Genomic DNA, 13,008 nt, shown 5'->3' on the forward strand with positions numbered 1-13,008 from the left:
TCAGCAACATTGTAGCAATTGGCCACTTTGTTAGATCAAATGTTTTTGGTTCTGGTTTTATCAAGCCAGGTTTCAGTCTTGGATCTGAAGTATCAATAACATTAGTTGGGTTTATTTCAAAAACAATCTTTAAAAAGGAAACACTAAATCAGTATTGTCTGTTAGTATTATTTGTAGCCTAGCTTTAAATTCATTCACAGAATGTGTGCATTGCCCATGCCTAGTTGGCATCGAGGTGGTGACAGCCAGCTACTTTCTCGAATTGCTGCTGTCCATGTGGATAGGCAGACCTACAATGCTGTTAGGGAAGGAGTTTCAGGATTCTGACTGAGTGACAAAGGAATGGAGATACTTCCAAAACTGGATGGAGTGGAATTTGCAGGTGATGTTCCCATCTATCAGCTGCCCTTGTCCTTCTAGCTGGTAAGTGATGAGGGTTTGGAAGGTGCTGTTTAAAGGAGCTTTGGTGAATTTCTGCATTATACAGATGGTGCATGCGGCTGAATCTCAGTTGGTGGAGGACAGGGTGGCTGGATGTGGTGCAAATCAAGCAGGCTGCTTTGTTCTGAATGCTTGTTTCAGACTTCAAGTTTAATTGGTGCTGTACTCATCCAGGCCAGTGGGGAGTATTCCATCTTACTCCTGACTCTCTTTCAGATGTTGGACAGGCTTTGGAGGGTCAGGTGGTGTTTATTAATTTAGCACCATTAACGGAGTAATTTGATCTACCATGATTGGCAGGAGCTTCATATAAAAAAATTGACAGCTGTTCATAAACGATATTAGTGTACACTTGGCCAAACGTATATTTTAAGCAGGATCTTGAAGCAGGGGGAGAGTAGTACAACACTTCATGGAGCAAATTTCAGAGCTGGGCCTTAATAGCTACAAAACAGCAGAAAGCTTAAAGTCAGCAATGTACAAAGGCCAGCACTACGAGGTACAGATACTTAAATGTTTTAGAAATAAGGAAAAGACAAGATTATGGAGAGATTTGCACATAAAAAGGCAAGAGGCATTGCTTTATAATGAGCTAATGTAGACAAACAACCAAGGTGAGAGAATGAGACAATGCAAGTTTAGGCAGAGTATTAAACTTCTAAAAGGTTATACACATTGGAATAGGGGAACATGCTGAAGTTCTCAAATTGAGAGGTATTAAAAAGATACAGTAATTGAAATAATTCATTTTACTTATTTGCGTTCTTTATTTATGAACCTTGAAAAGATCAGAAAAGATTGATTTGGAACTAACATGGCAGGGGTGGGGTGGAGGGGCTGTGAAAAAAGAGGAAAAATAATGAGAAGATAGCGAGAAAGAGAACAGTCTGGAGACTGTTTCAACTGGGTAAACACAAACATGGGCAGTGCCAAACCACCAAACGAGGTAGAACTGACATTAAACTGCATTTGTTGCAATGCAAGAGGCCTATCCGGTAAGACAGATGAAGTCAGGACATGGCTGGGAGCATGGGACTGGGATATCATAGCAATTAGAGATGTGGCTCAGGTATGGACAGAACTAATAGCTTAATATTCAAGGGTACAAATGCCACAGAAAGGAAGGCAAAAGGGGAGGGGAAGTGGTGTTCTTGACTAAGGATAACATTATGGCTGTACTTAGGGAGGATATTCTTGGAAATACGTCCAGGGAAATTATTTGGTTGGAATGGAGAATAAGAAAGTGATGATCATCTTATTGGGATTGCAGTGTAGACCCCTTAATAGTCAGTAGGAAATTGAGAAACAAATTTGTAAGGAGATCTCAATTATCTGTATGAATAATAGGATGGTTATAGTAGGGGATTTTAATTTTCCAAAACAGATTGGAACTGCCATAGTCTTAAGGGCATAGATGGAGAGGAACTTAATGTACAAAATTCTGATTCAGTATGTGCACGTGCTCAAAGAAGGTGCAAAACTTGACCTACCCTCGGAGTGAGCACTTTGGGGCCAGTGAACATAATTCTATTAGTTTTAAAATAGTGATACAAAAGGTTAGAGCAGACCTAAAAGTTAAAAGTTCTTAATTGCTAAAAAGGCCAATTTTGACAGTATTAGGCAAGAATTTTCAAAGTTATTGGGGTGGGTGTATGCAGGCAAAGGGTGATTGGAAAACGGGATCCAGTGACAGCGTGTTCCTGTTAGGGTGAACAGCAAGGCTGGTAGGTGCAGTCTATGCTGGATGACTAGAGAAATTGAGGTTTTGGTCAAGAAAAAGGAGGGAGGAAGGAAGGATGTGTCACGTATAAGCAGAGATCAAGTGAACCCCGAAGTGTATAAAGGCAACAGGAGTACCCTTAAGAGGGAAATCAGAAGGGCAACAAGGGGACATAACAGCCTTGGCAAATAGGGTTAACGAGAACTCAAAGGAATTTTATGAATTCATTAAGGACCAAAACAATAACCAGGGAGAGAACAGGACCCCTTAAAAATCAGCAGGGCTGCCTACATGTGGAACCTCCGGATATGGGGGAGTTTTGCATTTTTGTTACAGTGGAGAAGGATATGGGAGAGATAGAAATTGGGGAAATAGGTTACAATATCTTGAAAAAAAAAATGTCCACATTAGAGAGGCGATGGTGCTGGACATCTGAAAATTCATGAATTTGAATAATTCCCCAGGGTCTGATCACGTGAACCCAAGAACTCTGTGGGAAGCTAGGAAAGTGACAAATATCTCAGCAAGGGACGCAATCAATAGCCACAGGCAAGCTGCTGAAAAACTCAAGGTTGGCTATGTGGTGCCACTATTTAAGAAAGGAAGTAAGGAAAAGCCAGAGAACTATAGACCAGTAAGCCTGACATTAATGGTGGACAAGTTGTTAGAGGGAATCCTGAAGGACAGAATTTACATGTATTTGGAAAGGCAAGGACTTATTAGGGATAGTCTACATGGCTTTGCACATAGGAAGTCATGTCTCATGAACTTCATAGAGTTTTTTGAAGTAGTAACAAATAGCATCGACAAAGGCAGAGTAGTAGATGGGATGTGGACTTGGGCAAGACGTCAGACAAGGTTTCTTGTGGTAAACTTGTCAGCAAGATTAGATGACATGGAATACAAGGATAATTAGCCATCTGGATACAGAATTAGCTCAAAGGTATAAGACAGAGGGTGGTGTTGGAGGATTGCTTTTCAGACTGGAGGCTTGTAACCAGTGGTGTGCCACAAGGATTGGTATTACGTCCACTGCTTTTCGTCAAGTATATAAGTGATTTGGATGTGAATATAGGAGGTATGGTTAGTATGTCTGCAGATGACAAATTGTAGGTGTAGTGGACAGTGAAGAAGAAAATTACCTCAGAGTACAACAGGATCTTGATTAGATGGACCAATAGGCCAAGGAGTGGCAGATAGAGTTTAAGTTAGATAGATGTGAGGTGCAGCATTTTGCAAAGGCAAATCATGACAGGATTGATACACTTCATGGTAAGGTCCTGGGTAGTGTTTTTAAACAAAAAGACCTTGGAGTGCAGGTGCATAAGTCCTCAGATGCAGAGGAAGGTAGATAGGATAGTGAATTCAGCATTTAGTATGCTTGCCTTTATTGGGCAATGCCCTGAGCAAAGAAGTTGGGAGGTAATGTTGCAGCTGCATAGACATTGGTGAGGGTACTTTTGAAGTACTGTATAATTCTGGTCACCCTGCTATAGCATGAATGCTGAGAAGCTGGAAAGGGTTCAGAAGAGATTTACAAGGGTTGCAGGGTTTGAGCTATAGAGAAAATCTGAACAGGTTGGGGGTATTTTCCCTGGAGCATCAAAAGCTGTGGTGTGACCTTATAGAGGTTAATAAAATCATGAGGGGCATGGACAGGGTAAATAGACAAAAAGGTCTTTTCCCAGGGTTGCAGAGTCCAAAACAAGAGGGCAAATATTTAAAAGGGACCTAAGGGGCAACTTTTTCATGCAGTGAATGGTGCATGTATGGAATAAGCTTCCAAGGGAAGGGGTGGGGGCTGGTACAATTACAACATTTAAAAGGCATCTGGATGGGAATATGAATAGAAAAGGTTTAAAAGAGATATGGACCAAAGGCTGGCAAACAGAACTAGATTTATCGAGGATATCTGGTGGGCATGGATGAGTTGGACTCAAGGGTCTGTTTCCATGCTGTACAACCATGACAAGGTTCAGTTACAGGCAACAATTCAGGGCATCAACTAATTAAATCATTAAGTGCAACAATGTCTTGTCTAGTCTTACCTGAAACCAATAATTCCTGTGTTTGCCATTGCATATGCCAGGCCTAGGATGCCACTTCCCATGATGGCATGCATTATGTTAAACACAGAGGAAGCAAACGAAGCTGTTGCTGATTCATGACGCTGTGTTGCCTGCATAATTAAAATCACATTAAATTTGAAAGAATTAGTCAAGTGTTTGACATTTAAGTGAACTCAGATTGCATCTAGTAGTATACAAAATAACTACAGCATATTCATCATAAGTGAACAAAGCTTCTGCTGAAAAGGTTGTGCGCTAAATAGGTGTTTTGCTGTATATAGATGCCGTCCAACTTGTGTATTTCAATTTTTTTTCCAATTTAACTTTTGAATAAAAACTAATTTAACTGTTTCACCAAGGTGTTTTCAAAACTTCATGCCTCATTGCATCAAACGGGCTAAAGAAATGTTAGCTAGAGAAGTGATTGAAGTACAGTATACAACTAGGCATTGGCACTTGCACCAGCACCCCACACATTGCCAAATCAGTTTGGGGAGGGCGACAATGAACTTGACAAACAAGAGCCACTTGACCAACCTACAGCATTTAAAGTTTCCTTACTGATTCATATCTATAGACATAGATATGAGTGTCTGTGGTGCTGGTAGATAATTTCACCACACATACACATTCCCAGCCTTTATACTGAAATCAGGAAACCACTTTCAGCATATGCTGAGCTTTAGCTCAAATGATTTGGATACATTGTTACAGCATTACCACTGTCTTCAGTGTTATCTTTGCACATAAAACATAACAGCACAGTACAGGCCCTTCGGCCCTCGATGTTGTGCCGACCTGTCATACCGATCTCAAGCCCATCTAACCTACACTATTCCACGTACGTCCATATGCGTATCCAATGACGACTTAAATGTACCTAAAGTTGGCGAATCTACTACCGTTGAAGGCAAAGCATTCCATTCCCTTACGACTGAGTAAAGAAACTACCTCTGACATCTGTCCTATATCTTTCACTCCTCAATTTAAACGATATGCCCCCTCGTGCTCGCCATCACCATCCTAGGAAAAAGGCTCTCCCTATCCACCCTATCTAACCCTCTGATTATTTTATATGTTTCAATTAAGTCACCTCTCAACCTTCTTCACCCTAATGAAAACAGCCTCAAGTCCCTCAGCCTTTCCTCGTAAGACCTTCCCTCCATACTAGGCAACATCCTAGTAAATCTCCTCCGCACCCTTTCCAAAGCTTCCACATCCTTCTTATAATGCGGTGACCAGAACTGTACACAATATTCCAAGTGCGGCCGCACTAGAGTTTCGTACAGCTTCACCATAACCTCTTGGTTCCGGAACTCAATCCCTCTATTAATAAAAGCTAAAACACTGTATGCCTTCTTAACAGCCCTGTCAACCTGGGTGGCAACTTTCAAGGATCTGTGTACATGGACACCGAGATCTCTCTGCTCATCTAAGAATCTTACCATTAGCCCTGTACTTTGCCTTCTGGTTACTCCTACCAAAGTGCATCACCTCACACTTGTCTGCATTAAACTCCATTTGCCACCTCTCAGCCCAGCTCTGCAACTTATCTATGTCTCTCTGCAACCTACAGCATCCTTCGTCACTAACCACAACTCCACCGACCTTAGTGCCGTCTGCAAATTTACTAACCCATCCTTCTACGCCCTCATCCATGTCATTTATAAAAATGACAAACAGCAGTGGACCCAACACCGACCCTTGCGGTACACCACTAGTAACTGGTCTCCAGGATGAACATTTCCCATCAACTACCACCCTCTCTTCTTTCAGCAAGCCAATTTCCGATCCAAACTGCTATATCTCCCACAATTCCATTCCTCCGCATTTTGTACAATAGCCTATTGTGGGGAACCTTATCGAACAAATTTCCACTTGGATTAGCAAAGCACATCTTATACACTAAATTATTTTATGCAGCATATACACTAATTGCAGCATAAATATCACCTAGTCACAAGAGATGCCAACAAATTCAAACAGTGGATGGGTAAAACATAAGACATGAAATAATAATGAACATCGTGGCTTCCTACATATTAACAGTTTTCATTGTAGAGTTTTAAAATACTTTAACCTCTGTAGTTTTACAGATTCATAATCATCAAAATCAACTTCAGTTGAAATAAACTGCCAAAACAACTGACTACAGAATGTGGATTTTGAACAACATTTTTCGAAAGCATATAAAAAGAAATTTTGAACAACTCAGTAGACAGTATTGCATCTGCTGGCATTAATACAACTGACTATTTATCCTCGTTCATCTTCCTCAAAAAAAGACTTCTAATTCAGTCATTACTTTCATTCTGCACCTTCCTCTGTCAGAGATATTTCTTCCCTCTCCTTGCATCCACAGCAATGTCCCAGAAGAAATCTTGAAGCAAGTGGAAATGCTTTACTTAAGTTTCTGGATTGCAGAAGATGCCTGAATATTCATGATATGTTAACCACTGATGAACCCTATCTTGCATGTGTCATCAAGATCATTAGCTTTAGTCAAATTAAATAATTATGCATTGCTTCCATGCATACAAAAATGACTAGATGGCCCCCTAAATACTTCAGGATGCATCATATATTTACACATGGTAATACAGCTGCAGTATTATAAAAGAGAATAAATAGAAGGAAGAAAAAAACATTGTAAAATTACTAACTCAAGAAAGTGATTCACATTTAAGGAAACTAAATGCGCACATTGCTTTTGGACAAGCAGGCAAAATAATATGGATATGACAAAGCTTGGAAACAGCTATTTGCAAGAAATCTTAGTCATGACCAGCACGCAACTGTGACAAAGACATTGAAATATATCACAAAAAGAGTAGAATCAGAACAATAATAGGCGGTGGTTATTTGGTCCATCACTGTTAGCTCTTCAAGGAAGGAGCGCAAAGCAGATTCCCTAGATTCACTGTAAAGAGCTCAGAGGTTAGAGTATGAGGCGATAGTCTACAAACTAGGCTGATATTGCCTTGCACATAGAGGGTTGGGGGGGGGGGGGGGGGTGTGCCCTTATTGAGGTTTAATGATTTAAAAGGAATTAATAGGATAAATAGAGAAAATTTTGGGGCCATGACAAAATCTAGGACAAGGAGACATAACCTTAAAACTAGTCCAGACTATTCAGGACTGAAATTAAGAATCAGTTCTATGAGAGATGATAAAAGTCTAAAACTTCATCCTACAAAAGAAAAGCAATAGACAAGCTCACAATAATTTTAAAATCTGAAAACAGATTTTTACTGGACAAGACGATTTAAATAAGAGCCAAGTCATGATCTCATTAAACAGGATAATTTACTTAAAAAGGTTGAATGCCCTACCACTGCAGCTGTCTTTAAAAAAAGCTTGGAAAAATGCAAAATAAAGCATGTAAAGTTCAGTTCTGTGATCTATGAAAGCAACAATATTATCCTGAAATAGTCGATTAGAATGCAGTATCGTTGTTTGGATGACCCATTTTGGAAAATTTGTTCATAGAGGACGTCGGGGTCAAGACACTGGGGCTTCAAATGGTCTTCTCATTACAGTAGAGGTTAACCTCCGCTGGGTGTCATAAAAAAAAGAGGTTATTAGTGAGATAAGTGTTTAAAACTGCCACTTGGTGAACCATTAACTAGACATGTCAGAAAAACTCTGCAAGTTTGCAGCCATTGTCGAGGGGGAAAATAGTATTAATGTTTTGGGTTCTCAACCCGAATCATTAAGCTTTCACTCCAAAAACAATGCCTGACCGGAGTATTTTCAGCAGTTTGCTTTTATTTAAGTTTTTTTTTGGAAATCTGGAGTAATCTGTTTATGCACTAGTACATTTTTAAATCTAAAGAGGGTAATAAGTTTGAAAGAAAAATTCATAAAACTCATAGCTAAGCTTGGATCTTTGGTCATGAGGATGAGCTTTCAACAAACTGAGTACAATTCTTAAAAATGATGAAAGGACAAGATTGAAGAATTTTGGATAATACACCCCAAAGATGACCCTCCTACCACTTGTCCAAGACACCTTTTATCCTGGATCTGATCATGCCTCAACAGGATAATTTACTTAAAAAGCCTGAATGCCCTACCACTGCTGCTGTCTTTAAAAGCTTGGAAAAATGCAAAATAAAGCACGTAGAGTTTAGTTCTGTGACCTATGAAAGCAACAATATTATCCTAAAAATAGTTGATTAGAATGCAGTATCATTGTTTGGATGGCCCATTTTAGAAAGTTTGTTCATAGAGGACATCCCAAGACATCTCAAATTAGTGGTAATTGGACGGAGTTGAACAATATCACTACGGTGCACCTCTCATCTGCATCCAACTACCACACTTACTTGGTTCGCAGTAAACAACTGCACCTCCCAGTCACGAACCATTTCAACTCCCCCTCCTATTCCTTCAAGGACATGTCCATTCTGGGCCTCCTGCAGTGCCATAATGATGCCACCCGTAGGTTGCAGGAACAGCAACTTATTCCGCTTGGGAACTCTGCAGCCCAATGGTATCAATGTGGATTTCACCAGCTTCAAAATCTCCCCTCCCACCCCTGCATCCCAAAACCAGCCCAGCTCATCCCCACCTGCCTAACCTGTTCTTCCTCTCACCTAACCCCTCTTCCCACCTCCATTTCCTACCCACTAACCACATCCCGCTCCCTTGATCTGTCCATCCTCCCTGGACTGACCTATCGCCTCCCCACCTATACTCTTCTCTCCACCTATCTTCTCCTCTATCCATCTTTGGTCCGCCTCCCCCTCTCTCCCTATTTATTTCAGAATCCTCTCCCCATCCCCCCTTTTCTGATGAAGGGTCTCGGGCCGAAACGTCAGGTTTTGTGCTAAGATGCTGCTTGGCCTGCTGCGTTCATCCAGCTCCACACTTTGTCATCTTGGATTCTCCAGCATCTGCGGTTCCCATTATCTCTACCCAGTTACTAACATGTCAGAAAGTTGCCATCATTAAAGATGCACTCAAGAGTCTCCAAGGATAAGACAGAACAAAGAACATTACAGCACAGTACAGGCCCTTTGGCCCTCCATGTTGCATCAACCTGTGAAACTAATCTGAAGCCCATCAAACCTGTGATATAACCAAAGACGTGGATTGAACAGGTGGTGCTGAATGATGCTGCTAATTTGGAAAACTGGCTTACAAAGTGAAAGGAGGCTGATTTGGAGAGACAACAAAAACAAAAAAAAAAAAAAATCGCAATTTCATTGAGTTGGAGAATGGGTCAGAGAATTGGGAATAGCAGTCTGTGGTAGATGACATCTAGGCTGAGAGTCATAGCTGATGTACAAAAAAGGGAGAAGGCTTGGATTGAATGTGGAAGCCAGCACATTTTGTTGCATCTCCTGGTTCTGAAAAGTGGCAGTGAAAACATACTGGAAAAACAGAAGAACCTGGGGATTTCACCACTTAAGGAGAGAATTGTTTTCAGCACTGAATAAATGGGGACAGAGAATTAGGATGCTCACAGAAGAATTCAAGAGAGAAGGTAACATTAAGTTATTTTGCTGATACAAGTCTTAAGAAGGCAAACAGAAAGTTGTCATTTGTCACAAGGGTATGGAATAAAGAAGTACAGCACACAAGGTACCGGCAAGATCACACCTGGAGTAAATCAAAGCATGAAGTGGGCAATTTGATCCATCAACTCCATATTCCCACATTTTACCATTTATTTTGGAGTCTTTCATATCTAGAAAGCCCTCTCTTTCTTTAATATATTCAGTGACTCAGCCTCCACAACCACATATGGTAGAGAATGCCATGCACCCTACAGGAAAAAAAACAACATTGCAAATAGCATTCCCCATTTCCTAAAAATATGATCGCTTGACAGGAACAAAAGGAACACGAGTTGACTGTTAGGCTTGCCCTACCACTCTAGGTCAAAGCAGATCAATGCCATGTTCCTGCCCACTCTCCCTTTTCTTTGTTGTTAGTCTTGCTCAAAGATTGAACCTTCCTGCACTCTAGGAGAGAGAATCCCAAAGACTAACCACTGAAAAGAATACTTCCTGGTCTCAGTCTTAAATGGCTATCCTTATCCTGGGATTTTGGCCCCGCGTTCCAGAGGGAAGCTAGAGAATCCATCTCATGTATAGACACTCTAATGTCTTGCAAGAAAGAATTTTGACAGTTTCAATGGGATTATCTTTCAGTCTTCAATGCTTGAGAATACAGGCCCAGTTTCTCTCAGTCTCATGGGACAACCCCACGATTTTAGGGATTAATCTGGTGAACACCCATTAGACTCACTTTATAGCAAACATATCCTTCGAGATAACGCAATCAAAAACAACACTCTAAAAGGAGGTCTCATCATGACTCAAACTGCAGCAAGGCATATTTACTTTGGTACTGAAATCTTCTTGAAATGAACGCTAACATACCATATTACATATACGCTCAAGTAATTAGAAAGTCAAATGGTAAGACAAATCATAGTGATAATGTCACCTTGCTAAGAACATCGACAGATCCAGCCTGAAGGTCTGGGGACTTGGGTTCAATCCCACTATGGTGAAATTTTAATTCACCAGTCTAGAATCTAATAACTATGTCAATGTCAATTATCAAAAACACATCCAGATCATTAAATGACCTTTCAGGACAGCAGATTTCCTTCCCTTCGTGCAACTCCAGGCCTACTGCAATATTATTTACTTATTTGCCCACTGAAATGAATGAGGAAGCCATTCAGTTCAATGGCAATTAGGAATGGGCAAATGCCAGCAATGCCCACATTCTGTGCCAGATTTCAAAAACACATTTTTAGTAAATCATAATTAAAGACATCCAGATCCCTTAAATACCTACACTTCCCAACCTCGCTGCCCCTGCCTCCATATTAATGAATTTTATAGCTGTGCAGTGCAGGAGGTAAACTAAACAGTTTCATCTAATTTGCTGAACAGCTACTCTCCAGAGCTCACTTACCCTATGACCAGAAGAACCTTGTTTTACTACTTAGCATAGTGGAAAGTTAATGTGAGCTACAGAACATACTTTCAGAAAGATTTTGATAACTCACTAAATAACCGTTAGATCATGCACCACACCCCTGCCAAGAAAGAGGGAGTATCATTCCTGCAGTGTCAGAAGTTTATATATTTCCCTCATCATTCTAAAGAAATTTTAAACACTCTCAAAGGGCCAAATGACAGACAGCAGCTCCCAATTTCCAGGTTACTAAAAAGGCATGCCTTTTTATCTTGCACTAATAGACGATGGGCCGTTTCACCACAAGCAGCTGACAGAAACCTAATCACTTAAAAAAAAAGCACAGCAAATATTTGAAAAAAGGAAAGAGATCAGCAAAATTGGGATACAGAAGACAGTGCCAAAACTGACACAAGAGGCAGAATTGTCTAGTCTTGTGCCATAATTTGTCATTCTGTTAGAAATATTTCTTTAGAATTAAGCACACGAAGCTATTTAGAAGATCTGCAGAATTAGCATTTGAACAATATGCCTGCTGCCCTTTACACAATCTCCTGATTGCTTAAATAGGTCAGTGTTGAAATTTTCATACATGTGGGATCAAATGCAAATTGGCCAGATCCAAGCTGCCACTTGTATATAATTTACAAAGGCAAAAGAGATAGAGAGAAAGATCAGACCAATTTAAATATCAGTACACTAAGTAGCATGACAGCAGAGCAATGCAGGAAATCATTGCTGTAGTTACAGAAGCTTGTCAGTTTATCAAATATGAAATATAAACTGAGTTGGAAAGTCAATGCATCACATGATCTGACATTATGTGATGAAGGAACGTTTCAGAACCAAAGCTATTTGCAATTCCATGCACAAAACAGAAGTTGCTGGAAAAGCTCAACAGGCCTGGCAACATCTGAGGAAAAAAAAGTTAATGCTTCGGGTCCAGTTCGGAGAAAGGGTCACCGACCTGAAACGTTAACTGATTGGTTTTTCCCTTCGTGGATGCTGCCAGGCCTGACGAGCTTTTCCATCAACTTGGTTTTGTTCCTGATTTACAGCATCCGCAGTTTTTTCGGTTTTGTTTTATAATTCCACGCATTTGCCAAGAATCGAGAGAAGTCTTATATGCTGTTAGGAATCCTCATCGACACGTCTTCAGACAGTAAGTGTAGGCTCCCAAGTTTTTACATTAGATTTACCTCTTTACAAATTCATGCCGACTTATTTTGATCAACCATTTATATAGTTCATATACCCTGCCCTTGTTAAAGTTATTATAACAGCTTGCCTACAACCTATCACGCTTAACGTGCAAGTTCTTCACTTCGTTCTCCCCTCCACCCGCCAATTTCTCAATTAGTACAACATTCACCCTCTTTCGGTTCTCTCTTATCCCCTTCATAAGGGGGAAGGGCCCTCCAGGTTCAACAGTGACTGTCGATATACAAATAAGCCAGTGTAGAGCTGGATGAACATAGCAGGCCAAGCAGCAGAGGAGCAGGAAAGTTGAGGTTTCGGGTTGGGTCCTTTCTTCTGCTATGCTCCTCTAGCTCCACACTTCTCTCTGACTCCAGCATCGGCAGTTACCTCCATATGGGCTTCAAGCCACGGCTTCACCTCACAATCTCAGGCGAAAAGACACTGAGGCTTGACCACCTATCCCTAACATACAGTACAATTACCCTATACTGCCACGTTAAATAGACTCACATCTCTCGACACCAAAGCTGATTCGTCACCCTGCAAACTCTCAATCCGTTCCTCACTCATCATCGTCCCGGCTAACACCACCAACACGCTTTCACCACTTTCCAAGAACAGCTCCACCCCCGCCAA

At 40.8% G+C, this 13,008-nt stretch overlaps 1 protein-coding gene across 2 annotated transcripts in view; it reads right to left on the reverse strand.

Moving 5' to 3' along the window:
* slc38a6 (solute carrier family 38 member 6) overlaps positions 1-12,994 on the reverse strand; it is a 48,830-nt gene extending 35,836 nt beyond the window's left edge. The window contains exons 1-2 of one of the 2 annotated variants that reach the window (XM_048536991.2): positions 12,883-12,994; positions 4,210-4,340 (exon numbers count right to left, since the gene is read on the reverse strand). In XM_048536991.2, coding sequence (XP_048392948.1) covers positions 4,210-4,243 — 34 coding nt within the window. In that variant the 5' untranslated portion in view covers positions 4,244-4,340; positions 12,883-12,994. The remainder of the gene's footprint in view (positions 1-4,209; positions 4,341-12,882) is intronic. The other variant, XM_048536989.2, reaches the window with a different exon arrangement.
* Between the last annotated feature and the right edge of the window lie 14 nt (positions 12,995-13,008).

The sequence above is a fragment of the Stegostoma tigrinum genome, chromosome 10, assembly GCF_030684315.1.
Source record: "Stegostoma tigrinum isolate sSteTig4 chromosome 10, sSteTig4.hap1, whole genome shotgun sequence".
NCBI lineage: Eukaryota > Metazoa > Chordata > Chondrichthyes > Orectolobiformes > Stegostomatidae > Stegostoma > Stegostoma tigrinum.